Source organism: Castor canadensis, chromosome 16 (assembly GCF_047511655.1).
Source record: "Castor canadensis chromosome 16, mCasCan1.hap1v2, whole genome shotgun sequence".
NCBI classification, from domain to species: Eukaryota; Metazoa; Chordata; class Mammalia; order Rodentia; family Castoridae; genus Castor; species Castor canadensis.
The window spans coordinates 15,396,115-15,421,924 of NC_133401.1; the positions used below are offsets into that span (position 1 = coordinate 15,396,115).

Here is a 25,810-nt window from a genome sequence, read left to right on the forward strand (position 1 = left end):
GGACTCAGGCAACTCATACTATACTGAATACATCTGTCATCTACTACTTCATGACTTGGGCATACATCACCAAAGCAAGCACAGATTCATCACTATTGGTGCTCTCCTTGCTCACTTAATTGCCATTACAGTGAATAAGAGAGTACATACTTGTTTGGCCAGTGGGCAGCCACCCCATGGTGATCAGGGACTCTCTGCTCACTTTCCACCCCATCCCCTCCTTCCCTTCATGATTACCATGGCAACTCCTGCTGGCAGGCAATGGGTCCTGACCCATATTACCCCGAGCTCCTCCCCACCAAACCTCGACCTATCCCGATGCCCCATAATACCTTAAGCTCTTGACTTCACCCAGGATATAAAAACTGGGCTGCCATTTCTCCGGCGTGACTTCTCGGGCCCTGCTCTTTGGGGACGGTGAACCTCGCCCGAGAGCGCACTCTCAATAAAGCCTGCTTAAAGCCTGCTTGCTTTGTTATTTGGCTTCAATTTGGCCTTCCCATCAGCATTGACCTAACAATACTCAGTCTATCATGTTTAACTTCATGCTATTTACTAATCCAGATGCACTTCGCAACATGCTACACTTTGATTGGCACCACCTAGAACCAACTGAACAAAATCCTAGATTATCTCCCTTCTCATTAGAGGAAACTGCTTTGAGAACCATTCTACTACCTTTTACTGAGAAATGTCTCTTTGAATTTGAAGATTGGAAAGCCAGATTTGACTCCCATAGAATTCAACACACAAAAACAAAAAAACCTTGCCTCCAGATAGTTACTTCTGCCATCTCTACCATAATCTTCACCCAGCTCAATCAAGACTCTGCAGACGAGGAGGACCATAGTCCACATACAGGCACTGATCACCACTGTATTTGTCTCTTTTCTTCTGATTTTAGGGATTGCTATAATCCTGACCTTTTCATTATGACCTCATGACAAGGGATATTTCAAGTATAGAATTTGAACACATCTTTGTCCCGCTCATTTTTGTATACTACCTTCTTTGCCTCTGGCCATTTCATTAGCATACAACGCGTTCACCAGATGGCTAAAATCAAGGCAAGGACATTTGTCAACATCTCCTTCACCTTCTTTATCATCGTTCTCCTCAACCACCACAGAAGACAATCCCGTCCCTGACATGGCTTCATCAATTGTACAATCCCCGACCATATTCGTGCTGACATTACCACATATTTAACTTCCAACAAATGGTCAAGTCCATCTCAACAAGGCAGATTTGGACATACTCCATCCTTACGTTTCTTCAAATCATATTGGAATAATGAACAATTAATTTTCCGATCACCTTACAGTGGTACATGGGATATGGAAACCTTCTGAAAATCCTTGAATTTCCCCCACATCTGCACTGTTGGGTCATGATCAGGCACATTGAAACATTCAAGACTAGGACAATTTATCTATAGCCATGATTGTACATTTCGATTTAATAAGGCACCCACTGAACACTTTAAAGCTCAAGTGGGTGACAAAACCACATTTTGTGTTATGAACGGTGAAACCTTTTTAACTACACTGTATACTTCTGATAATGACAATGTGATATATTTGGTATGGCTCCCTTCCAATTTCTCCTCTTCTGATTTTTGGCCTGACACTTACCGACCCTAAATGACACATGCTTCTAAATTCTCTCATGCTTTCATCCTTCAACCCTCCACTTTATGGTCCTTTTTAAAATCGTCTTTTCCAGATCCCATACAATCTAACCCTCCTTCCTCTGGCTTTATAGGAACTACTAGAGCTCTATTACTATGTGACTTTGTCACTCTTCTTCACTTTATACCAATTTACTCTCCTACAACCCCATGCTATTATTATGGCCCCTTCTCATCATATTATGGTCGCTTCTTTGGGTTCTTACCATCCAACATTTTTCAAAAAACTTCTTTATTATTACTGGCATAATGGAACGTTGACACAAGAACTTCATGATGTATTAACATTGTCCCTTGATTGATGTTTGATGTGTTTACCCTTTTGATTGCAGTTTTCTTTATGCAACAATATTTATCTTATGTGTGTGCTGTGACTATTGTTATTCAAGATAAGTATTATTTGAGGTAAGTATTATGTGTGTTACTTATTATTAGATCTATTATGTATTTGTGACAGTTCTTTGGTCCTCACATGGCCCAAAACTGTCAGGGGGTGGGATGTTATGAGTATCATACTGTAAAAAGTTAGATATTATGAGTGTATTAGGTACTTAGCATATTTACCCTGAATGAGCATTGATAACAAAATGTTACACATATATACTGTAAACATGTGATATGCAAATTAGCGAACCCCAAGGTGGCCTAGATATGTAAAGCAGCTAACCCTAAGCTGTACGAGAAGATAAGGATAAGAACCTGCATATAACGGCAATCCACGAACTGCCGAGTGAGAGAGGACCGAGAACGAGTTGTGAGAGAGTCCACGCCGCACGCTTCCGGATCGAGACGTGGATCTTCCTCCACTCTGCCTTTCGCTCCACCAGCCGAGTGTCCCGATCGAGCAGAGGAGAGCCCAAGAGAGAACGCCCGTCGGATTCCCCTGGCGCCCCGGAGAGCGAATGGACTCAGAACAGACCGGTTTGGAGCCAGCCACCGACTGACTAAGAAGACGTCCTATGTGAGTACAGCTTGGGGAATAGCTGAGAGCGCAGGCCACTAGCTTAGGACCGACCTTTAATAAATGTATTTCGTACTGTAAATTGATTTGATCATTTTTGCCGAGTGTTACTCTTGCTCAGGACAGGGCTCCAAACGTCACATGTTTTGCAGTTACTTTTTGTTTAACTGTGAATCGGAAAAGCTGAATTCTACTGGTGAGGGGGAACACGAAGGGGATTGTGGAAGTCGTAGTACGGCAGCACCGGGAGTTTGGCGGTTGTGTAGTTTTTTTCCCAAGTGACCCAGACTCCGGTTTCTGCTCTGCGGAATTCTGGGAAATGTATGCCAGGACTGCATCCGGGTACTACGGCCTGCAGGAGTCCGTACTCATTGCCCCAGAGCCTTCTGGGAAGTGTAGTTCAGAAACTCCTGGAGTTCCACTTCCGCCCGGGAAAGCGAGGCTGCTACATTCTTTTCCGTCTGGGAGGTGAGTCCACCCTGCACTCCTTTTACTTCCCGGAGCCTTTTCAGCCTGAGCGAGGGACTTGCGGCTACTTTGCTGTGGATTTAGCGTGGAGGAGTCGCGGCCACGGGCGGAGGCCGTGCAGCTCCCCTCCGCGCCCCTGCCGGCTCACCCAGCCCCAGACCACTTGAGAGCTGTGGCTCTGCGCTCTTAGGGGTGCGCAGGGAGTAAATGAGGCGAAATGGGGTGCGTCTTGGCGTTGATAAGTCGTGTCCTCGCCAGCGTCCTCTTTACTGGAAACCTTGCGACGAGGAGTAAAGTCAGGGCCCCTCTGTCACATCCTGCAGGAGAGGGAGAGACAGAGACAGAGAACTGACCTGATCCAGGCAGGGGGTTTCAGAGCCTTGGGTTTTTTTTTTTTTTTTTTTTGGCAGTACTGTGGTTTGAACTCAGGGCCTCGTACTTGCTAGGCAGGCATTTTGCCACTTGAGCCACTCCACCAGCCTTTTTTTGTGATGGATTTTTTTCGAGATAGGGTCTCCAGAACTATTTGCCCTGGCTGGCCTCGAATCTCCATCCTCCTGATGTCTGCCTCCTGAGTAACTGGGATTCCAGGAGTGACCACCCCGCCCGCGCAGAGCCCGTGTCCGTGATCCCAGTGATTTAGCGGCTTTCAGTCATCTAAGTAGCCCCACAGGAGCCCTTAACATCCTCCCCTGGGAAGGTAGATAGGACTTTCCTGTACATGACCCTGGAGAGGACACTGATGTTTTTTTAATCCTAAAATATTCTCTTTTACTAAGTTTTATTCCCTGTCAAATAAAGCACATATTCTTCTGGTTGTAGAAGTATTAATGCTCGTCCGGGCGTTACCTGCTGGACGTGCCTGTGCACACTGGATTTTAAATACTACAAAAAGTTGTAAGATGGCTGGCTCATCGATATTTTTTTGGCATTGATTACATGTGGATAATATTTTTTATAAGTTGAGTCAAATAAAGTTGCTAAAGTTAACTTCACCTGCTTTTGCTTTTGTTTTCAAGGTTTTTAAAAAAACTTAAAAAAAATTCACTATTAGAAAATCTAAGTTTACATATATGACTCAGTGTATTTCTATTGGATAGAGATGTGTATAACTCACAAGACATGAAAACGAACAAAAAACAAAAATTACAATAAAACATTTCAGTGCATTTTTCTGTAGCATTTACTGTGCATATATTTATGGATTCTAGTAGGTTTTTTTTTTTTCTCTCTCTCAACGTATTGTGGAAGTTTCCCAGCGTACACAAGTGTAAAGACAGAAGATTGGTGAATCCTTCTGTGCACCACGCACTTAGGGTCAACATTTGCTGAAAGTAGCTCCGGCCCTTCTGCCTACACTATTTTAAAGCATATCCCAGACATCAGGTCAGTTCTTAAATTCTGCCAGGACGTCTGAAACTGAAGCATTCTTTTGGCCTCGGCTCAGTTATATCTTTTTCCATTTCCTTTCTTTTAAAATTTTGCATCATTGTGTTTTGGTAGTGTCTCTTAGAATAGTTGGAATATTTTAGTGCAGTCTGGGATGTTTAATCTATTTGTTAGTATATGTGTGTTCTCTGTGTGCATGTGTTTGATTTACCAGGCTCTGCATTTTGCACTGTTTCCTTCCCTCCCCCACCCCTTTGGTGGTACTGGGATTTGAACTTGGCCTTGTACTTGCTAGGCAGGTTCACTACCACTTGAGCCACCACTCCTCCCTACCCCCCAGCCTACCTTGCTTCCTTTTGTTAGCTTTTTTTATGTGTGCATTCAGTTCTTTTTAGCTGTCCTCAACCTGTTTAAAATTTATGTGGTCTTGCATCATTCTTTTAATTCTCAAAAATTAATATCTCAGCAAATATTAAACTTAGCATATATTGCCACTCTGAAAAATAAAGAGATCACAAAAGTACTTAAAATTTGATGATATCCCTTTTTGTTTGTTTTTAATTGTAGGCTAGGTTATGGGCCAGCTTTTTTTTTTTTTTTTTTAAATCATAACCACCACTTAAATTTATTGTAGTTCTTAGGATTTTCTAAAAGAAAGATTATTTTTTTTTTGCCAATGTATTTATGTGTGTTTTCTTCCCATTGCTGTCCACCTTCCAGGCTTCATGAAGTCATGTATTTTCTTTATTTTTGATCAGCTAAAATTTTGTTTCTGCCTCATATAAATAACCATTTCTTAGAGCAAAGCAAGTTGACACAGAGGTTCTATTTTTTTTTTTTTTTTAATACTGAGGTTTGAACTCAGGCCTTCACCTTGAGCCACTCCACCAGCCCTTTTTGTTAGGCAGGCGCTCTACCACTTGAGCCACTCTGCCAGCCTCACCAGACCTTTTTGTGATGGGTTTTTTGAGATAGGGTCTTGTGAACTATTTGCCCAGGCTGTCTTTGAACCATGATCCTCCTGATCTCTGCCTCTTGAGTAGCTGGATTACAGGCATGAGACACCAGTGCCTGGCACATAGGTTCTATCTTAAATTGGAAGTGATACTCAGTTGTTTTCAGTCTCCATTAAGTTATCCTGCTTTAATTGAATTGTCATTCATTTTAGGTAAATTATATTTTCTTTTTGGGAGTTTTACGATGGTTGTTTTCAGTTCTTTGTGTGTGTTTCATCTTTCCCAAATTTTACTGTAATTTTTTAGTTTAGGAGTATATTTTTATTTATTCTGTTCAGAATTCCTGTATGTGAACTCATATCTTTTATCAATTGTGGGAAATTCTCAGTGATTACCTTTTACTGAGGTCATTACTCAGCAGGACCTGTCCACTGTTCCCTCAATCCTTTCTTCTCCCATTCTTCTAGACAGATGTTGGAGCCTTTCAATTTATTTTCCGTGTGTCTTGATTTTTCTTTCATGTCTTTTGTCTCTCTTTTGCTCTATGTCTTTCCTTATCTCTATGCACAAAAGATGTTTTAAGACAGAATTAGACTTTTCAGCAAGTAAAGGCGACTTTCATTGGAGAACAATGTTAGCAAGTGCAGTTGATGATGCAAAGTACCTTTCTCTCTCTCTTCTCTCTCTTTCCCTCCCCTCTCTCCCTCTCTCTTTCCTCTTCTCTCTCTCCTTTCCCCTCTCTTCCTGCCTCCTTTTCTTTTTATTCTTTTTTTTGTAGCTACAAAAAAAAGAACTCCTGGTTCTTACAACTTCCCATCTACTGTACTTATTTAATCCTTGGAACTACCCTGTGAGGCAGGTCCAGTTTGTGACTCTTTGACAGGTGACAGTAGTTTTTAACAGCCCCTGGTTTACACCAATGGGGCTGTCATTTCCAGGAATTAAACCAGCTCCCCCCCGCCCTTTTTTTGCCACATGTTACACTGCCACTCATCCCAGGATCAGGAATTCTTATAGTAGGAACACTGGTCGTGCAGGGTGTCCACTGTCGTTCAGCTGTGAGCTGCCAGGTCTGCTAGTAGCTGGAGTCTGGGCGGTGCTCACATTTCCAAGCTGTATGTGGCTGCCTCTGTCTTTAAGTTGGGCTCTTTTGTGATTTCCATAGGGACCCACCTGGGCCAATGGCGGCTCTGAGCTGTGTCTCATGGCTTCTTTGTCTCTCTTTAGTTTTGCCTTGTCAGGACTCTTGACTTTCCTCAAGAGGAACAGGAGAAGATGACCGAGTTTCAGGTACTGTGTTGCTCTGTGTTTTAAAATAGGATTTTATCTCTCAATAATTAGACACATCTTTTTTCCCCCATCTTCATTGAGAAGGTTTATGGAAAAACAAAAGCATGTTTGTATGTTTTGCTTGATTTATTTTATCTTCTTTGCTAGTTTATAAAATATTTGGAAAAAACATTAGAACTTTAAATAGGCAAAGATAACCTGTTCTCCTACCTTGCCTATAAACCAGCTCTTTTCCCTTTCCCATACTGCTGCTTCATGTGCATTTATAACCGTATATTTGCAATAGTGGAATAGTTTTTTTACTTAGTTATCTTTTCATCATATTCCGTGACTTGCAATACCATTAAAAAACTATTCCTTATTCAGACTTTCAAAGAATTTAAAAATTACACTATTTTAAAGAACACTCTAGCAACATTTTCTCTCTATATAACCTTTGTTCCCAAAAAGCAATTCTAGTGGAATTCTGCATTATTTGTCCTTTCAATTTTAATAATTGTAATTTGAAGAGGCATGGTTCATGTCAGCTCCCCCAGCTGTTTTGTACACAGAGCATCCAAAAGTGTGATATGGTGTAATGCTGTTCAATGTTCTGATGGAAGAAGAGCTGTGCTTTCTCTTCTCTTACTGTGTGTGTGTATTTACTCATCTATTTTATTTTTTGTATTTATCATGTCAGAGTGACTGTGTACACAGTTAAGGCCTAGTAGTGTTGAAATGCCAGCCCTTCCCATCTGTAATCACATTATCCTTCAGGGCACTGTGTGAAGGTGCAGGTGACTCTTCTGCATGTTAAGCATGTCAGTGTGGATATGTGCTTCTCACAGTACTGTCCACCTTTCCCAGGTGCTGCAGCATTGGACTCTGTGAGGCCTCTAACTCTCAGTTTAGGGTCTCTGGCATTGCATCTTCATGAAAATATAGACATGGCAAAAGGGTTTTCCAGAAACCTGAGTGCATCTCCTGGAAGCACCTGCCAGACCTGTTGAAGGGTAAACTCCAAAGGGTCCCCTTCATCCTGTTCCCTACTCAGTCCCTGTCTCCTCTTTACAAGCTGTGTCTCTTAGTCATTCCGGGAACCTGTGTATTCAAGCACAATTTTGATATAAATTGTTACAATTTACCTTCAGCAAAGATACCAGGTACAATGGTTCAAGGCAGTGTCCAATGGATGGGATGTTCTTAACCCTGTGGTAAAGATTTAATTGCTAAATCCCCGTGATGGTTGGTAAGATGAAGAAAACCTGGTGAGGCCTGGTGGCAGACGCCTGTAATCCCAGTTGGCTTATGAGAAAAGAAATAGTAGGAGTAAAAAAGTAAGCTTATGAAAAATAATGGTCTTTATTAATAATGAAGCGTGCAAAGGTTAAGAAAAGAGCTTTCTGGGATTTATGTTACTTAGATTGTCCGTTTTTAAAAAAAGAATTAAGAGCTATTTGACCAGGCCTGGAGATTCAGGAGCACTCACCTCTTGTGTGAACAGTGATAGGGGAAAACAGAAAAATCTGCCCTTGTAAAAATCTTCTTTCTCCTTTTCAAAGCTGCTGTTCTTCCAGGGAAGTGACAAGACTGAGGTCACGTGTGTTTGGTATCATAGGAGGCGGTGATGCTCAAGGACCTGGCCGTGGTCTTCAGCGAGGAGGAGCTGGGGCTGCTGGACGCTGCCCAGAGGGAGCTGTACCGCGACGTGATGCTGGAGAACTTCAAGAACCTGGTTGCAGTGGGTGAGGACGGGCGCCCTTTGACATTGAACTTCTGTTGTGGGTCAAGGCTTTGGACCATTCTAAACAGTGCCCTGCTTTTAGAGGCAAAATTTTTTCTAACACCCAGGACAACAGGGATAAATTCTTCTAGTACTTCTTTCTGCTCAAGCAGAAATTTTTCCTGTAAGACACTGCTTTGTAATCAGGTGGATTTTCCATCTGAGGACATTTGGCAGTGTCTGGACACAATTGTCACAACTCAGGGAGGGCTGCTACCTACATAGGTAGTAGCCAGGATTTCTGTAAAGCTTCTTGCAATGCATAGGAGAGCTCTCCACAACAGAGAATTCACAAGTCCAGAGCATCAGGAGTGCTGTGCACAAGAAACTTTGATTTAGAAGAACCATAAACAGGCAACTTAGCTTCTGTATTTTGTCTTCAATTTATGGTTATGACCCATTGATAGGAAGTAAACTTAGTGAATTGTACTGACATTTCTTTTCAATGAAGTAGGTAAGGATAAAACATATCAGAGTTCCTTATCAAGAAGCACTCATATTGCAGCAAATCTCTGAACATTTTCAATGAGTGTTGTGAGAGACAGTGTTGGAAATACGATGAAAACAGACCTTGGCTTAATTTAATTTGATCTCTATAGATATGTGAACTAGGCCATAACCTGAATTTCTTAATACGGTTCCTGATCAGGAAAGCTCTTAAAATACCACTTTAGAGTTGCTGAGGATTATATGATTTCAACAAGCTATATTTGAATTGTGTGTTCACCTTAAATATATACATCTCTGCCTTTTCAACAGGGTACCTTCCCTTCCAACCAGACATGGTATCCCAGCTGGAAGCAGAAGAAAAGCTTTGGAGGATGGAAACAGAAACCCATAGAAGTAGATATTCTGGTGAGAGCTGTATGGCTGTTCTTTTTGCTAGTCTGCCTTTCATCACCTCTGTGATTGTCACCCTTGGCCAAGGACCATGTCTCACCTGGATTATGACAACAGCCTCTATCAGATCTCCATGCTTTTTCCCTTGCATTCTCATAGTCCACTCTGTCAATGGTAGCCAGCAAGTCTATTTTTATTATTATTTTATTATTTATTTCTGGCAGTACTGACATTTGAACTCAGGATCATGCCCTTGAGAGGCAGGCACTCTACCTGCATGAGCCGTGCCCCCAGCCCTCTGTACTTTAAGCTATTTTTCAGGTAGGTCTCACTTTTGCTGGAGACTGACCTTGGGCCGCAGTCCTCCTACCTATACCTCCTGCATAGCTGGGATGACAGCTATGTGCACCATGCCAGGCTTATTGATTGATATGGAAGTCTCAGTAACTTTGTGCCTGGACTCATCTCAAACTTCTATCATCCCAAACTCTGCCTCCTGAGTACTTGGGATTGCAGGTGTGAGCCACCACACCTTACCCCAGAGAACTTCTTTAAAAACTGTTAGAGGACTGCAGATGTAGCTCAGTGGTAGAACCCTTGCATGTAAGGCACTGGTTTCAATACCCAGCACTGCAAAACAAAACAAAAAAATCAGGTTAACCTATGCTGCTCCTCTGCTCAGACCCTTCTGAACCATTCCTGTTTCACTGCACTGGGCTGATGACCTGATCAGGTTTGAACTCAGGGCCTGGTGCTTGCTAGGCAGGCACTCTACCGTTGAGCCATGGCCCCAGCCCTCCATCTTCCTTTTTAGGTCTACATACTGCACACATTTACTGTGTTCAGGAACGTGAGATACTTCCTTCAGTTTCATGGATCTCATTTTCATATGCAAATTTAACCTCAAGAGTTAGTATCCTAAGTACTGTCCTTTCTCAGTTTTGCCTGTGACATTTTCTGGTCCCTTCTTATGAAGATTTTCTTTGACCTCTTCAATATCAATCTATGTGCAAATAATATCCCCAAATTATATATTCTGTATATCCTCTATAAATCATAGGAGCACAAATTAAAGGCCTTTAATTGATTAATTTCTTTTTTGACACAGAGTCTGGCTATATAGCCCACACTGGCCTCAAATTTGTGATCCTCCTGCCTCAGCCTCCTGAGTGCTGGGATTAAAGGCATGTGTCCTCACGCTTGGATGGCTAGAGCTTGTTTTTATAATGATTCTTAAAAACAAAAAGCTTACAGAGAATGGAGACACAGACCTCACATCTCTGTTATTCCAAGAGATAGCCCCTAGTAGTAGAAAATGGTAAGAGTGATTCATGGATGTTTTGGGCATATTTTCTCACAGTAAATGGCTAACATAATTATAATTTCTCAGGCACTTTTACATATGTAAAGATTCCAGCCTAAACTTAGAAGATAAAAACTATTCATGATTATCAGAATATAACTAAACTGAAAAATTATCAATACCAGGCCAGGTGATGAATGTCCGTGATCCTAGCTGTGTGTGAAGATGGGGGGAATCCTAGTTCAAAGCCAGCCTGGGCAAAATTTAGCAAGATCCTATCAAAAAGTAAACTGAATGTGGTGGTAAACATTCATAATCCCAGCTATGCGGGAGGAGGAGGTAGAATTGTGATCTGAGGCCAGCCCCAGGCAAAAAGCATGAGACCCCATGTGAAAAATAAAGCCAAAAGGGCTGGCAGTGTGGCTTAAGTGGTAGAGCGCTTACCTCCCAAGCACAAGGCCCTGAGTTCAACTCTCAGTACCACCAAAACAACAGCAACAACAATTATCAGTGCCAGTACACCAAGTATCACAGTCCATCAGTTCCTGTGTAGCATGGCAGTGGGCTACTTCCCGTGGGCCTCATCCACACACCCAAGTTCCCACTTTCCCTGCTTCCCCATAATACCTAGGTAATCACACAACATACATAGAGTTGTTCAGAAGTTCCAAACTAGACATTTCCAGAAGTTCAAAGGCACTGTATACCTGTGGAGATGAGGAAAGTCCTGATCAGGAGAAGAAAATTTTGGAATGTCTAAGTAAGTTTTCCAGCATAAAGCACAGGCAACATGAGACACTCTTCATATGTTACAATGACTTCTGACTCTAAAAGCCTGGAGTTAGGTCAGGCTTTACAGATTAAATGAATAACTAAATGCAAAAAAGGCATAGGGGAGTGGCTTGAGTGGTAGAGTGCTTCTCTAGCAAGTGTTAGGCAGTGAGTTCAAATCCCAGTACTGCCAAAAAAAAAGGTTCAGGACTTAGACATCTTTGTGAGACATTACTCAGCCACCACCCCTATATCCAGAAATGCATGTATCTATGTTGATAGTTTTTCCAAGTTTGTGTTAATAGGATGTAACTCTCCATTTAAGCAAATTAGATATTTGATTAAGGTCTTGGTTCTTTCGCCCTAAAGCATAAGCATTTCATACTTTTTTTTTGGTGGTACTGGAGTTTGAACTTGGGTCCTTGCACTTGCTAGGCAGATACCTAGTCTAGGCACTTGAGCCATGCCCCAGCCCAGGTTTCATACCTTTTTAACCATGACCCGCAGTAAGAAGTATATTTGAATCTAGACTGAGCAAAAGTATGTGCACATTTACATGTATGTTTACGACCTAAGCAGTATTTAATATAGTGGTGCTCTTACTGCTTATAATACAGTTAACATTTTGTTCTGCCTCTTTTAAAAAAGAATGCCACAAGTTACAGAATTGGTTTTGTGGGCACTAATGCATACCAGCAGTTTGAGAAGATCATGTTAAAGCAGGGATAAACAATGAAGAAAACAAAGTGCACCTTTTCCTCATGGTCATTACCTTCTAGTATGTCTGAAAAGACAAAATGAAGTATATAAGTAAATCAAATAATACAGATGGAGTATCCCTTTTCTGAAGTGGTTGGGACCAGAAGTGTTTCAGATTTTGGATTGTTTCAGATTTTTGAATATTTGCGTATGCACAATGAAATACCTTGGGAATGAGACCCAGGTCTAAATTCAGAGTTTATTTGTGTTCCACACACACCTTATGCACAATGCCTAAAGGCCATTTTATTCAATTCCTTTACCACACCTGCAATTTGTCTGCAGCCTGTGACATAAGGTCAGGGGTAGAATTTTTCTCTTGTGGCATCATGTCAGTATTTCAAAAGTTTTGGGTTTGGGAGTACTTTAGATTTCAGATTAGATTTGTTCAACCTGTAATAAGAGCTGTGGAGAGAAATGTAGGGGGCCAGGGGTGTAGCTCAGTGGTAGAGTACTTGGGTTTGTGGGAGGGAAGGAGGGAGAGGGAGATAGAGAGAGACAGAGAGACAGAGAGAGAGAGAGAGAGAGAGAGAAAGAGAGAAAGAAATGAGAAGCAAGGGTCTAAGGGAGTAAGGAGGAATTATTTTTACAGTGGACATTATAGAAGGCATCACCAGTAGAGTGATATTTGAACAGATACTGGTAGGGACAAAGTCTTCCAAGAGAGGTGTAACTCCCTCCCTTCCTCTTCAGGGTTGGCTTTGAGAGTCTGCACTGGGCTCTGTTTCTTTCCTTCTTCCCAATTGTGTTCAGCAGTACAAGGAGAACTTTCCCTTTCCCATTTCTTTTACAGTGATGGGAATTACTACCAAGTTGTAGAACAATGTGTGTTAGTATTCCAAACCAGTTTCTCAATGAACCCTGGGGGATAATTTCTATCAAGACCTGAAATACTGTTTTATGTTCAAATTTGAGCTTTTCTAACCTAAATAAGATAGAGTCCCACTTGCCAAAAGTCTACTGAGAAGAAGGTGAATCTTTTAATTGCTATTATAGGTTGGAATGTGGATTGTCTTTTCATTCGTTTGTTCATTTGTTTAATTTATTTTGTTTTTTTTGAGACAGGATCTCACTGTGTAGCCTAGGCTGGCCTCCAACTCCAGGTCCTTCCTTGGCTGCCCAAGTGCTGGGATTACAGGCATGCACCACCACACCCAGCTGGATTGTCTTTTAATTTCATTGCAGGCCTCTGATTTCAAGCTTGCAGCTCTCATGTTAAACATTAGACTTTTGCTTCTAAATGGGTCACATTTGGCCCTTTGGAGTTAGATTTCTGTTGTCGCACTCTGCTTCCACCTGCCTGAAAAAAGAAATTCTGTTGTAAGGACAAGTGGACCCTTCCCCTGGCTTATTAAGGAAGGCCCTGCTCTCTGTGTAAAATTCTTCTGTTTCTGAAGAAAGTATTTACCTGTCCTCATCTCTGAATATTGCTTTTTTTTCCAGACACTGCAAGTCAAAATGAGATGGAGACTCTTCAGAAACTTGCACTAACATACCTCTCACATGGAGAGCCCTCCTGCTGGCAGATCTGGAAGCGGGTTGCAAGTGAGTTAACCAGGTGTCTGCAGAGGAGTGGCTCCCAGCTACTGAGAGGTGATTCAATTCAGGTTTCTGAAAATGAGGACCATAGGAAAAACCATAAAGGAGGTAGCTCCAGGTATATTCAAAACGACAAGTTCTCAATCTCAGGCTCACAGGACTCTTGCTGGAATGCATATCTGAGCGACTCACAGCCTCAGGGTAGCGGTGAGCAAATTGATGTCAAAAATAGCCCACATGTATGTGAAGGCTTGAGGAAGACATCATTTAATAGGCCTGTTAAAACTGACACAGAGCAGAAGCTCTATAGATGTCATCAGTGTGGCACAAGCAGACAGCAGTTCCCTGTGGCAGAGCAGCCACATCCATGTGGTGACCGTGGCTCACTGTTTCACCATCATCACAGATTTCACACAGGAGAGAAATGCTTCAGTCAGAGCTCACACCTGCAAACTCATCAGGGATTTGACCCGGAAGAGAACCTGGACAGATGTCATGAACCTGGGGGCTGCTTCAGCCACAGCTCTATGCATTGTCCTCAGTCCACCCACACCGGGGAGAAGTCCTACAGATGCGACAGTTGTGGCAAGGGATTCAGCAGCAGCACGGGTCTCAGCATACACTACCGAACTCACACTGGGGAGAAGCCGTACAAATGCGAGGAGTGTGGGAAAGGCTTCAGTCAAAGCTCCAACCTTCAGTGCCATCAGAGGGTCCACACTGAGGAAAAACCATACAAGTGTGAGGAGTGCGGTAAGGGTTTTGGTTGGAGTGTCAACCTCCGTGTCCATCAGAGGGTCCACAGGGGTGAAAAGCCCTATAAGTGTGAGGACTGTGGGAAGGGCTTCACCCAGGCTGCACATTTTCACATACATCAGAGAGTCCACACTGGGGAGAAACCCTACAAATGCGATGTGTGTGGTAAGGGCTTCAGTCACAATTCACCCCTGATATGCCATCGGAGAGTCCACACTGGAGAGAAGCCATATAAATGTGAGGAGTGTGGGAAAGGCTTCACCCGGAACACAGACCTGCATATCCACTTCCGAGTCCACACGGGAGAGAAGCCCTACAAGTGTAAGGAGTGTGGTAAGGGCTTCAGTCAGGCCTCAAATCTCCAAGTCCATCAACATGTCCACACCGGGGAGAAACGATTCAAGTGTGAAACATGCGGGAAGGGTTTCAGTCAATCCTCCAAGCTTCAGACCCACCAGAGAGTCCACACTGGAGAGAAACCATACAGATGTGAGGTGTGTGGGAAGAGCTTCAGTTACAGTTCAAATCTCAAGCTACACCAAGTAATCCACACTGGAGAAAAGCCATATAAATGTGAGGAGTGCGGGAAGGGCTTCAGTTGGAGATCAAACCTTCACGCTCATCAGAGAGTCCACTCGGGAGAGAAACCCTATAAATGTGAGGAGTGTGATAAGAGCTTCAGTCAGGCCATCGATTTCCGGGTGCACCAGAGAGTCCACACTGGAGAAAAGCCATACAAATGTGGCGTGTGTGGTAAGGTCTTCAGTCAGTCCTCTGGTCTCCAGTCCCATCAGAGAGTCCACACTGGGGAGAAGCCGTACAAATGTGAGGTGTGTGGGAAAGGCTTTAGGTACAGTTCCCAGTTTATATACCACCAGAGGGGCCACACTGGAGAGAAACCCTACAAATGTGAGGTGTGCGGGAAGGGCTTTGGTCGGAGCTTGAACCTTCGTCATCATCAGAGGGTCCACACAGGAGAGAAACCTCATAAATGCCAGGAGTGTGGGAAGGCCTTCAGCCTCCCCTCCAATCTCCGAGTCCATCTGAGTGTTCACGCCAGGGAGAAACTCTTTAAATGTGAGGCATGTGGGAAGGGCTTCAGTCAGAGCGCACGTCTCCAGGCCCACCAGAGAGTGCATACGGGAGAGAAGCCCTACGCATGTGACCTGTGTGGTAAGGCCTTCAGTCACCGTTCCCGCCTTACATATCATCAGAAAGTCCACACTGGCAAAAAGCTCTAGGAGGCGGACGTGGTTGGTGTCTTTTGTCAGGATGCACCTCTTCAAGCTTTTGGAGAGGCCGAGCTGGTGATGCACCATGTAAAAATATTGAGGGTGGAAGGGGAGTTTGCTCAGACTCAGAATTAACCCATTCTTTAAAGTGATGACATGGGGGCAGAGTAACAGGACTGGAACAGCAAGGCCTCTTGCTGAGACCCAGTGAATATCAATGTTTATCCCTCACCGTCACTCTGTGCCAAAAGGTAATGTCAGAAGGATGCTGGCTCTATGCTGACTGGTTCTTTTATTATTTTATGCTAACTCGTTATTTTTATTATTTTATGCTAACTAGTTAATTTATGCTAACTAGTTATTTCATTATTTTATACAAACTTATTTTATGCTGGCTAGTTATTTTTATTATTTTATGCTGACTTGTTCTTTTATGCTAACTAGTTAATTTATTTTATGCTAACTAGATAATTTTTATTTTATGCTAACTCATTTTTATTTTGGTCAGGGAAGGTATTGGATTACTTTAACTGTCCTTTTATACTTATAAGTGGCCATTTTTTTAAAAACTAAAACTGTAAAGCTGTGGGAAATAAATGAAATGGCTGACTAAAAACTTCCTGCAGCAAAGTCCTCATAGTATAATTACTTTATGTCATGTGGTACACAGGGTTAGAATTAAGGAGTACATCTCCCAGAAATGAATCTTGGATCTGCAACGGTGAATTCATGTATGCCAGAGATGTATATAAAAGTTGTTCCTTGCATCATTGTTCTAGTAACCAACAGGAATGACTGGTTACATTGCCAAGGTATTTATTTTATGCTTTACCAGTCCAGTGGAATACTATGCAAGCATCAAAAGAGAAAAGGTGAAATTGTACCTATAGAGGTTAGAAGAGTCCAGAATATGTTAATCTGGGAAAACACAAAACATGATCCTATTTATTTTTTTAAAAGATGCAGATGTGTAGGTGTTTACTTCTAGTTACATATAAATGACAAAATTTTGATGCATACAGATGTTTATTTTGTTAAAATTTTTATTTTGAAATATAGCTCTGTTAGATTTAGTTTTTATAAAAACTATTGTATAAAATCTCTCTTGTACTCTTTACCCAGATTCTGCAGGGTTTTTTTGACATGATATACATACACACACGAATATGTGTATACGTAGGTATCAGTATGTGCATGTGTATACGCCATATATATGTGTATTTATATATGCATGTATTTATTCATCACACACACATATTTTAACCGCGTGAGAGTATATTATACCTTCTTTCTTGGAGGTACTGGGGTTTGAACTCAGGACTTTACACTTGCTAGGCAGGTGCTCTACTCATTGAGCCACTATGTCAGCCCGAGTGTATTATAGACACCTTGCTGCTTACACTAAATACTTGAGTGTATTTTCTTTAAAATAACAATATTTACTTAAATTGCTACAGTACAGTATTCAGGAAAATTTAATATTGCTCCATAACGCTGTGTAATTTACATACTTTATTAAATTTTATCAGTTGTCCCCACAATATACGTCATGTTTTCCAGTTCCAAGTTCAATCAGGGATTATGCATTGCACTCAGACACCTTTAATCTGGATTAGCGCCTCATCTGTTGCTTAATGATCTTTATATTTTTGAGGTTATGTTGTTGGATTTGCCTGAGGTTTCCTCGTGATTGGATTTAAATTACACACTTTATAGCATGAAGACTATGAATGATGTGTCCATATGTTTGTGCCACTGTAGGTGAGGTTAACTTGGATCACTTGATTAAGTAAACATGGGTGGGTTTTTCTGCCATGAAGTTACTGTGTTTCCATGTATAATTAATAATTTGTGGGGAAATAGTTTCTGCTCTGTAAATAGCTTGTTTTTCAACAAGTTTTTCTCCACTGTTTTTGCATCCGATATCAGTTCTGGCCTGAATAGAATTATTACTCTGATGGTCGTAAAAGGCTGTTCCCCTCCTCCCTCCCTGCCCTTCCCCTAAGCACGGGGGAAGTTACAATGTTCAGGAGAGCCTTTTCCAGATTCTCAGGGCCTCACGCATGCTAAGCCAGCGTTCTACCTTTGGGCTGTGTCCCCAGCCTGTAAAAGGATCATTTTTCTCTCTTCATCATTCCTTCAACATTTTTTAGATTGTTGTTCCACTCCAAGGAAGAGTTTCCCTTCTGTCCCTTTTGCCTGTCGAAGGGAAGAAGGAAAGAAAGGAGGAAGGAAGGACAGGAAGGAAGGAAACAAGGGAGGGGAGGAAGTAGATATGTAGAAAGAGTGAATTGTGAGTTCATGTTACCTCCAGTCCTTAAGTCAGCATCATAGTGTTCTTCCTACCCTTCCATATTGCCTTTTATTCTCCAAGAATTAGAAATTTGGCTCCCATAAATTTATTGGGGAATGTGGGCACTCATCCAGCTAGAAATTTTGGACACTGTGTTAGGAAGGAAAGAATGAAGCACTGGACAGCTAATGCCATGGGTGATTTTTGAATGTACAGTCTCCTACCTTTGTAACTTTCCCTGCTTTCAGGGCACTGACTCTTTAATGCAAATAAAGTGTGATGGTAGACCGTGAAGAGAAGCGGTAGAAAAATCCAAAGGTAAGCATATCCAGGTAAGAGCACTGCAGTTAGTGTTTGCTTGCAGATACTGGTGTAGCTGTGTGAAGGAATGGTTCCTGGTGAAGTGTAGTTGGGGAGTGCTCTTTGCTGTGGGCACAACTAATCCACTGATCAGCCCTCTCTTCCTTCCTCTACTGTTTACTTCTCACCGTCCCATCATACTTGCCAGTTCTCAGAGCGTCAGGGACCACACACACCACTGATACAAACCTTCCCTCCCAGTCCCTTTCTAAATACTGTGATGTGGCATGGCTACACTGTACAAAGGGATGATTGGTGTCCTGCATAAAAAATAAGGATAGCACAAGATTCAGCCATGTGACTCGGAACAGCATGGAAGTTAAAACATAAAATTATTTCTTCCTGGAATTTTCCATTTAATACTTTCAAACCATGGTTGAGTGTGGGTAAGAAACCACAAAACAAAACTGCAGATATGGTGGCCTCCTTCCTCTGTGTGTGCATATTCTTTCCTCTTAGATGAATGGTCCTGTGGTTTGGATGTGGTTTATCTCACAAGGGCTCATGTGTTGAAAGCTTGGTCCCCAGTATGATGAGGTGAGAATGGGACCCTGGTTGGTTCTTGCCAGAGGGTTGATATACATACAAGACCAGTCCTTCCTGGTCTCTGGCTTCCTGTCAATGTGTGATCTCACCTTGCATTCATTCCCACTTCATGCTGTCTGCCCTGATGGATGTAGTCAAGGTGTCTTTACCAGTAGCTTCATTGATGGAGCCACTCATTGTGGACTTTAAGTATCCAGAACTGTGAAGTAGGGCATATTTTCTTTACATCTTACCCAGCCTTGGGCATTTCATTTTAGCAAAGGAAATTGGACAAAGAGAAATGGAACAGCTGGATCCTATGGTGGACATAGGATTTTCTAATGTCATTGTGCTGTTTTACCTTCCCACCAGCAATGTTTGAGTTTCCTCTGTATGTTCCTCAATATTTGTCATTAATTTTTAAATTTTAGCCATTCCAGTGTGGTAGTGCTCATGGTGGCTTCAATTTGCATTTCTCAAAACGCATGCTTTTGTGTTCTCTGTTCCATTACTATGTCTTTGGGAAAAATGTTCACATGCTTTGCCTGTTTTAAAAATTGGATTGTTTATTTTCTTATTACTGAATCTTGCAGACTCTATACATTTTCAATATAAGTCCTTTATTAGGTAGGTGATTTGCAAAGATTTTGACTCAGTCTGTGCTTAAGCAAAACTTTAAAATTTTTATGAAGTCCAGTTTTTAAGTTTTTTTGTGTGTATATCATGCTTTTGATACTGTATCTAAGCAATCTTTGCCTAAGCCAAGGTAATATTGATTGTTTTCCTATGTTTCTTTCAGTTTTTTAAGTTAAGGTTTTATATTTGGGAATACATCCATTTTGAATTCATACTTAACGTGGTGCGTGATGTGTTTAGCTTCATTCTTAGAATATGCATGTCTAGTTTTTCCAGCACCGTTTGCTCCAAAGACTCTCCTTTTCCCACTCAATTGCCTCTGTCCTGCCACCAAAAATTAATTGGCCATAGACAAGTGGGTCTGTTTATGAATTCTTTATTCTGTCATGTTGATCTTTATATCTGTTCTTTCACCAATACTATTTGTACTTGATTGCTGCAGCTTTTTTAGTATTTGTGAGACAGGCTCTCACTATGTAGGCCAGGCTGTTCTCAGACCTGTGATTATCCTCCCTCAGCTACATGAGTGCTGAGATTACAAGCCACCAAACCTGACCCAATTACTGTAGCTGCAGTAAGTCTCTAGGTCAGGTAGGTCAGGTGACATGAGTCTTCCAGCCTTGCCTTTTCAAAATTGTTTCAGCTATTCTAGTTCTTCTGCTTTTTCATATCATGTAAGTTGGAAAATCGTTTTGTTGATTTTTTAAAAATTGCTTTGCTTTTGATAGGAGGAGTATTAGACGATTTGACATGTTAGTTTGAGACTTCCATCTATAGACATGGTATATCTGTCTGGTTAGGTCTTGTATTTCATTAGTGATTTTTATTTTTCAGTACATAGGTACTACCTGTGAGTTCTGTTAGATTTGTAGCTAAATTTTTCTGGAATTTTTGTTTTCTTGCAGATTTCTAATTGTTTATTTCTGGTGTGGAAATACAATGTTGATATTAACATGATAACTTCATTACCATTTTACTTCTCATGGGTTCTTTAGAATAGTGTCTACATGTAGAGGTTCTTATTTTCTGCTTTTCCCATCTTGTTTTCCCTTGTTTCCTTATTGTACTGTCTGAGAATCTTTGCATTTTCCTTGGTCTTGGGGAAAGTAATCTTTTAAATGTTGTATCAACTGAAAGTTTTTGTAGAAAACCTATTCCCCATTTGCTAAAGGAATGTTGAATTTTCTGAATGCATGCTTCCTTCTACATGCATTAAGATGGTGTGCTGTAGCTTTTTGTTAGTCTGTTAATTACATTTACATTTGTTTCATGTGTTGGAACAACTTTGCATTCTTGAGATAAACCCCTTGATCAGACGCATTCTTTTCATATATTGTAGTTGACTCATTAGTATTGTTTGGGAACCTGACACCTGTGTTCAGGGGATGTTGGTCTGTTGTTTTTCCTCATGTAATGCCTTTTTCCTCATTTTTGGTAGCAAAATAATGCTGACCCCTAAAATGAGCTAGAAAATGTTGTCTCTTCTTCTGTTTTCTCAAAGTTTGCAGAATTGGTAAACTTTTCCTTAAATGTTTGATAGACATAGGAGGTCTAGGCCTGTTGTTATTTTGGAAGTTTTTTTTTAAACTTGAACTCAGTGTCATAAGTAGATGTAGGATATTCAAGTTAACTATTTCTTCTTGAATGAATTTTTTTTTGGTGGCTCTGGGGTTTGAACTCTGGACCTCACTCTTGCTAGGCAAGTGCTCTACCACTTGAGCCACTCCACCAGGCCTTTTAATTAATTTTAGTAGCTTGTGTCTTTCAAGGAATTTGTGCATTTCATCCACATATGGCATAAAGTTGTTCAGAATTTTCTTTACTGTTTTAATGTCATTTGGATCTGTTATCATGTCTTTTAAGTCATGCAAGTGTAATTTCTCCTTTTTTATTTCTTGTGGTTCCTTTCAAAGTTTATTACTTTTTACTATTTTTTCTTTCAGCTTCATTGACTTCTGCTCTCATCTTTATTGTTTTCTTCCTTCTGCTTGCTTTGTGTTTTTAGTTTCTTAAGGTAGAAACTTAGGTAGTTGATTTAAGATTCTTCTCTCACAGTATGAGCATAATGCTCTAAATTTGCCTCTCAGTGTGGCTTAGCTGCATGCTGCAATCACTGATGTGTCTTCTTTGTATTTGAGTTAAAATTGTTTTCCAAAGAAGTCTTATGACTTCTTTTTTTGACCCATGGATTTTTAAGTTTCCAGATATTTGGGGACTTACCTGAGGTCTCCTTGTTACTGGCTGTCATTTGATTTTGCTATAGTCTGAGAACATACTTGGTGTGGTTTCAGTTATTTTAAGTTGATTGCAGTTAGTTATGTGATCCATCTTGGTGTACGCTCCATGGACCATTGGGGAAAATGTTTCTTGTGCTGTTGAATGGAGCAGTCTACAAATGTTAGGCAGTTGAGGTTGATTCATAGTGTTTTTGAGGACTTTTGTATCCTTGTTGGTTTTCTTTCCACTTGTTCTATTGATTAGTGAGCATGAAGTCTCCAACTGTAATTCCAGATCTGTTTAAGTCTTTCAGTCCTATCAGTTTTTCGTTCATGTATATTGAAGCTCTGTTGTTTTGTGCAAACACATTTAATTTTATGTCTTTTTGGTGAAAGTACCTCTTTATTATTGTCTAATGACCCTTTTCCCAGGTAATAGTCCTTGTTTTGATAACTACTTTGTTTGCTTTTAGTATTGAATCTCAGGTTGTCTTTTCTTTTTCTTTCTTTTTTTAGACAGGGATCTTGCTGTGTTGCACAAGCTGACCTTGAACTCATGGCCCTTATCCCTCAGCTTCCTGAATAGCTGGAATTCAGGCACCCACCTCCATGCTCTGCTTCCAGCTTTCTTTTTGCTTGTGTTGCCTAATGTTAATATATCCATTCCAGCTTTCTGTTGATTATTGTTGCTTTGGTCTCCAATGTGACAGTTTCTACCTTTCATATTTCATGTGATTATTGATATGGTTAATATAAACCTCTATTTTGACTTGCCTTGTTTTTCTCCATTTTCCTTGTTATACCTTTTTGCTGTTAATTTGAAGTTTTTATGATTTCACATTATATCTACATTTGGTCTGTTATTTATGCTTTTTATAGCTGTTTTAGTGATTGTCATAGAACTTACAGTATCTACCTTTAGTGATAGTCTGTCTTCAAATAGCTTGCACTTCTTTACCATAGCCCCAGTTCCTCCTCCAGTCTTTTGTGCCATTATTGCCAAACATTTTTCTTCTGTGTAGTTATAAAGCCAAACACATTGCTGCTGTTTTTATATTGTCAATTAGCTTTCAGAGCAACTTAAAATAAAAATTAAAATGTCAACTTTTCCCAGAATCTTCATTTCTTTGTGTATAGATCCAAATTTGTATATAGTGTCATATGCTTTTTGTGGAAAAAGAACTTCTTTTAATATTTTCTGCACTGCTTGCCTTCTGCTAATTCTCTGCTTTTGTGTTAGGAAGTCTTTATTCCACCCTCAGTTTTGAAAAGTACATTGATGGGTATGAAATTTTGAGTAGACAATCTTTTTTTACTTTATATATTCCTTTGTCTTCTGGTTTGCATAGTTTCTGATGAGTAGTGTTCTGCATTTCTCATCTTTGTTTCTATTATGTATTGTGGGTTTTTTTTCCTCCCTATTTGGTTATCTTCAAAATTTCTCTTTATTGTGAATTTTCTGCAGTTTGAATGTGGTATGCTAGGTGTCTTTTAAGATCTTTTTTTAAAAAAAATACATATACCTTGAAATATTTTCCTTACTAGGTAGACTGTTCATGGAATGAAGCAGAGGACCTGGGGTGTATATTTTAATACACTGGAAGAGCCTTATTTGTATAAAATGTATCTCTGGTTATATTTTATAGCTCAGTAACATCATTGATGTCCAAATCCTTTTTCTTTAATTTGCACCTAAAAAGTTAGTTCAGAAAAATAACTCACACGTTCCCAAATAAATTAAAGCTGTAATGTTGAGTTTTAACTTCAGTGAAATATGCTTCTTAGAATTTGTTTTACATGCATGAAGACAACACACACACACACACACACACACACACACAGAGGCACCTAACAAAAGTATTATATGTGTGCCTGGGAATTTGATACAGGCAAACCTGGGGTTAGAATAGGAAAAGAGCGATCAAATATGTGTTGTTTATATACTTTAATTTTGGACTATGTGAACACACTATGTAATACAGAGAAAAATTAAAGCAGTTCTCCACAATTGTACTATTGGGGCTTATTTTCCCATTTGAACAGTTCTATTACAGTCTAAGTGTTCTCTCCTTTATAAGGCATAGAAAGAGATGCACATATCTATCTTCATATTCACACACTGAGGAAGGTTGTCACATTTCCCTACAGTCTCACCCCACAGGAGCAATATTATTTACTGGCCTTTGTGTTTGACTCTTCACTGGAAAAGCAAAATTAATCACACATAACACAGTTTTAACTACTGAGACTCAGTCCAGACTTCATATGTCTGACCCACTGCTACTCAGGATGGGTTTTTGTCCCTGAGGAATTCCTGTGCACTTTGTTCTCCTTCCTCAGCCGAATCTTACTGTTTTTCAGCAAAGCCTGTTTCCTTACTTCTGCTTTCATCCTGAAAGAAAGTTCTTTTTCTTTGCTTTGCTTCCAAATAATGACATATTCACAGGTAGCTGGGGTAATGGCTTTAAAATATTTTTGGGGGGTGGGGGTAGAACAAACCCATAGCAGTCATAAAAAACAACTAATACAACCCAGAGTAAGCACAAAATACAAATTTTGAGCAGGAGGAAGAATATGATTTCAAGAGATAACACATGATGTTAAGCAAAAATATACACTTATCGTGCAAAGAAACAAAAAAGTATTATCTGTTCACAGAGCAAATGAAAAAATGCTTCCCAAGAAAACACAAAACATTGAACTTGATATTCCAACAGATTTTAAGTCAATTGTTATACACACTCTCAAAGAGCTAACAGAAACTATGGACAAAGAATGATGATCCAGGGGAATGATGTATGAAGAATAGATACCAGTGAAGAAATAGGAATCATAAAAGGGGAACATTGTGGAACTGAAAAGCACAATAACTAAAATGAAAATTTACTGGACTGTTTCAACAGAAGATTTGAACAGGCAGAAAAATCAGTGATCTAGGTCAATGGAAATTGTTTAGTCTGAGGAGCTGATATAAAAATAAACAGGTTAAGAGACCTCTAGGACACCATCAATCATAGTAATACATGCATAACAGTCACAATTAGAGGACAAGAGTAAGGTGCATATAGAATATGTGAAGAAATAAACTTCACACACATCCCAATCTATGCATCCAGGAAGCTCAGTGAGCTCCAAGAGGGATAAATGCAGAGATCTAGCCCAAGACACGACAGACTGTCAAAATGCAAAGACACAATCCTGCAAGCAGCAAAAGGAAGTGAACTTTCTCGCTACACTGGCTTTGAACCGCGATCCTCCTGATCTCTGCCTCCTGAGCAGCAACGTTTACAGGCGAGCCACTGGTGTCTGGCCCACCTGATCTTTATAATGGTCTTCTAGTTTTGCCTTGCTCTGGGGCTGTAGGGCTTCTTCTACCAGAGGCTTCCATGCCCCGTATTTTGATACCTGTCTTTGATACCCCCAATAGCTGAGTGGCATCTTATGAAACATCCACACGGTAACAGATCTCTCAGAATCACTTCCATTAAGTTTGGAAACTGATGGTGATCTTGCTATAACCAGCATACAGCTGCAGAAGAGGAGCTATTAATGACCTTACTTTTTGGTCAAGGTGTTCCTTGGAACACAAACCTGTCTAACAGAGAGTAATAGTTGCAGATTAGGAAATGGCCTTGCCAATAAATTATCAGATTCTTGGAAAATATTAAAATGATAAATGTATCCAATGAGAAACTGTAACTCCCAATTTTTTTTTTTTTTTTTTGGAGACAGGGTCTTGTTATGTAGCCCATTCTGGTCTTGAGCTTGAGATCCTCCTGGGTCTGCCTTTGGGGTGCTGAGATTTCATATGTGTTATCACCACACCTGGCCTCCCAACGTTTTTATAGAAGTCTGCTCTTGAACATTGTTGTTAGTTATCCATATATACGTAGCTTTAGAGAATTCAGCCAATAAAAGAACAAGACACTACCTTGTAGTATTAAGGCACAAGAAGAGCTCCCACAAATTTCCTAATTTTGCAAAATAGTATGGTCTTTTGCCTAAGAAGCTTTGGTAGGGGTGTGTGTGTGTGTGTGTGTGTGTGTGTGTGTGTGTGTGTGTGT

At 40.6% G+C, this 25,810-nt stretch overlaps 1 protein-coding gene across 7 annotated transcripts; it reads left to right on the top strand.

Moving 5' to 3' along the window:
* The first annotated feature begins 2,136 nt into the window (after nucleotides 1-2,136).
* Nucleotides 2,137-25,810, top strand: LOC109691891 (uncharacterized). Of its 7 annotated transcripts, none has more exons than XM_020172131.2 (5): nucleotides 3,049-3,119; nucleotides 6,692-6,754; nucleotides 8,352-8,478; nucleotides 9,276-9,371; nucleotides 13,633-25,809. In XM_020172131.2, the coding sequence occupies exons 2-5, from the start codon at nucleotides 6,740-6,742 to the stop codon at nucleotides 15,723-15,725; spliced, it is 2,331 nt and encodes a 776-aa protein (XP_020027720.2). In that variant the 5' UTR covers nucleotides 3,049-3,119; nucleotides 6,692-6,739; the 3' UTR covers nucleotides 15,726-25,809. The 7 variants fall into 7 exon arrangements, with proteins under 7 accessions (XP_073913626.1, XP_020027720.2, XP_073913624.1 ...); XM_020172135.2 differs by having other exon boundaries at nucleotides 3,068-3,119; nucleotides 8,296-8,478; nucleotides 13,633-25,810; XM_020172133.2 differs by lacking the exon at nucleotides 3,049-3,119 and adding an exon at nucleotides 3,126-4,505.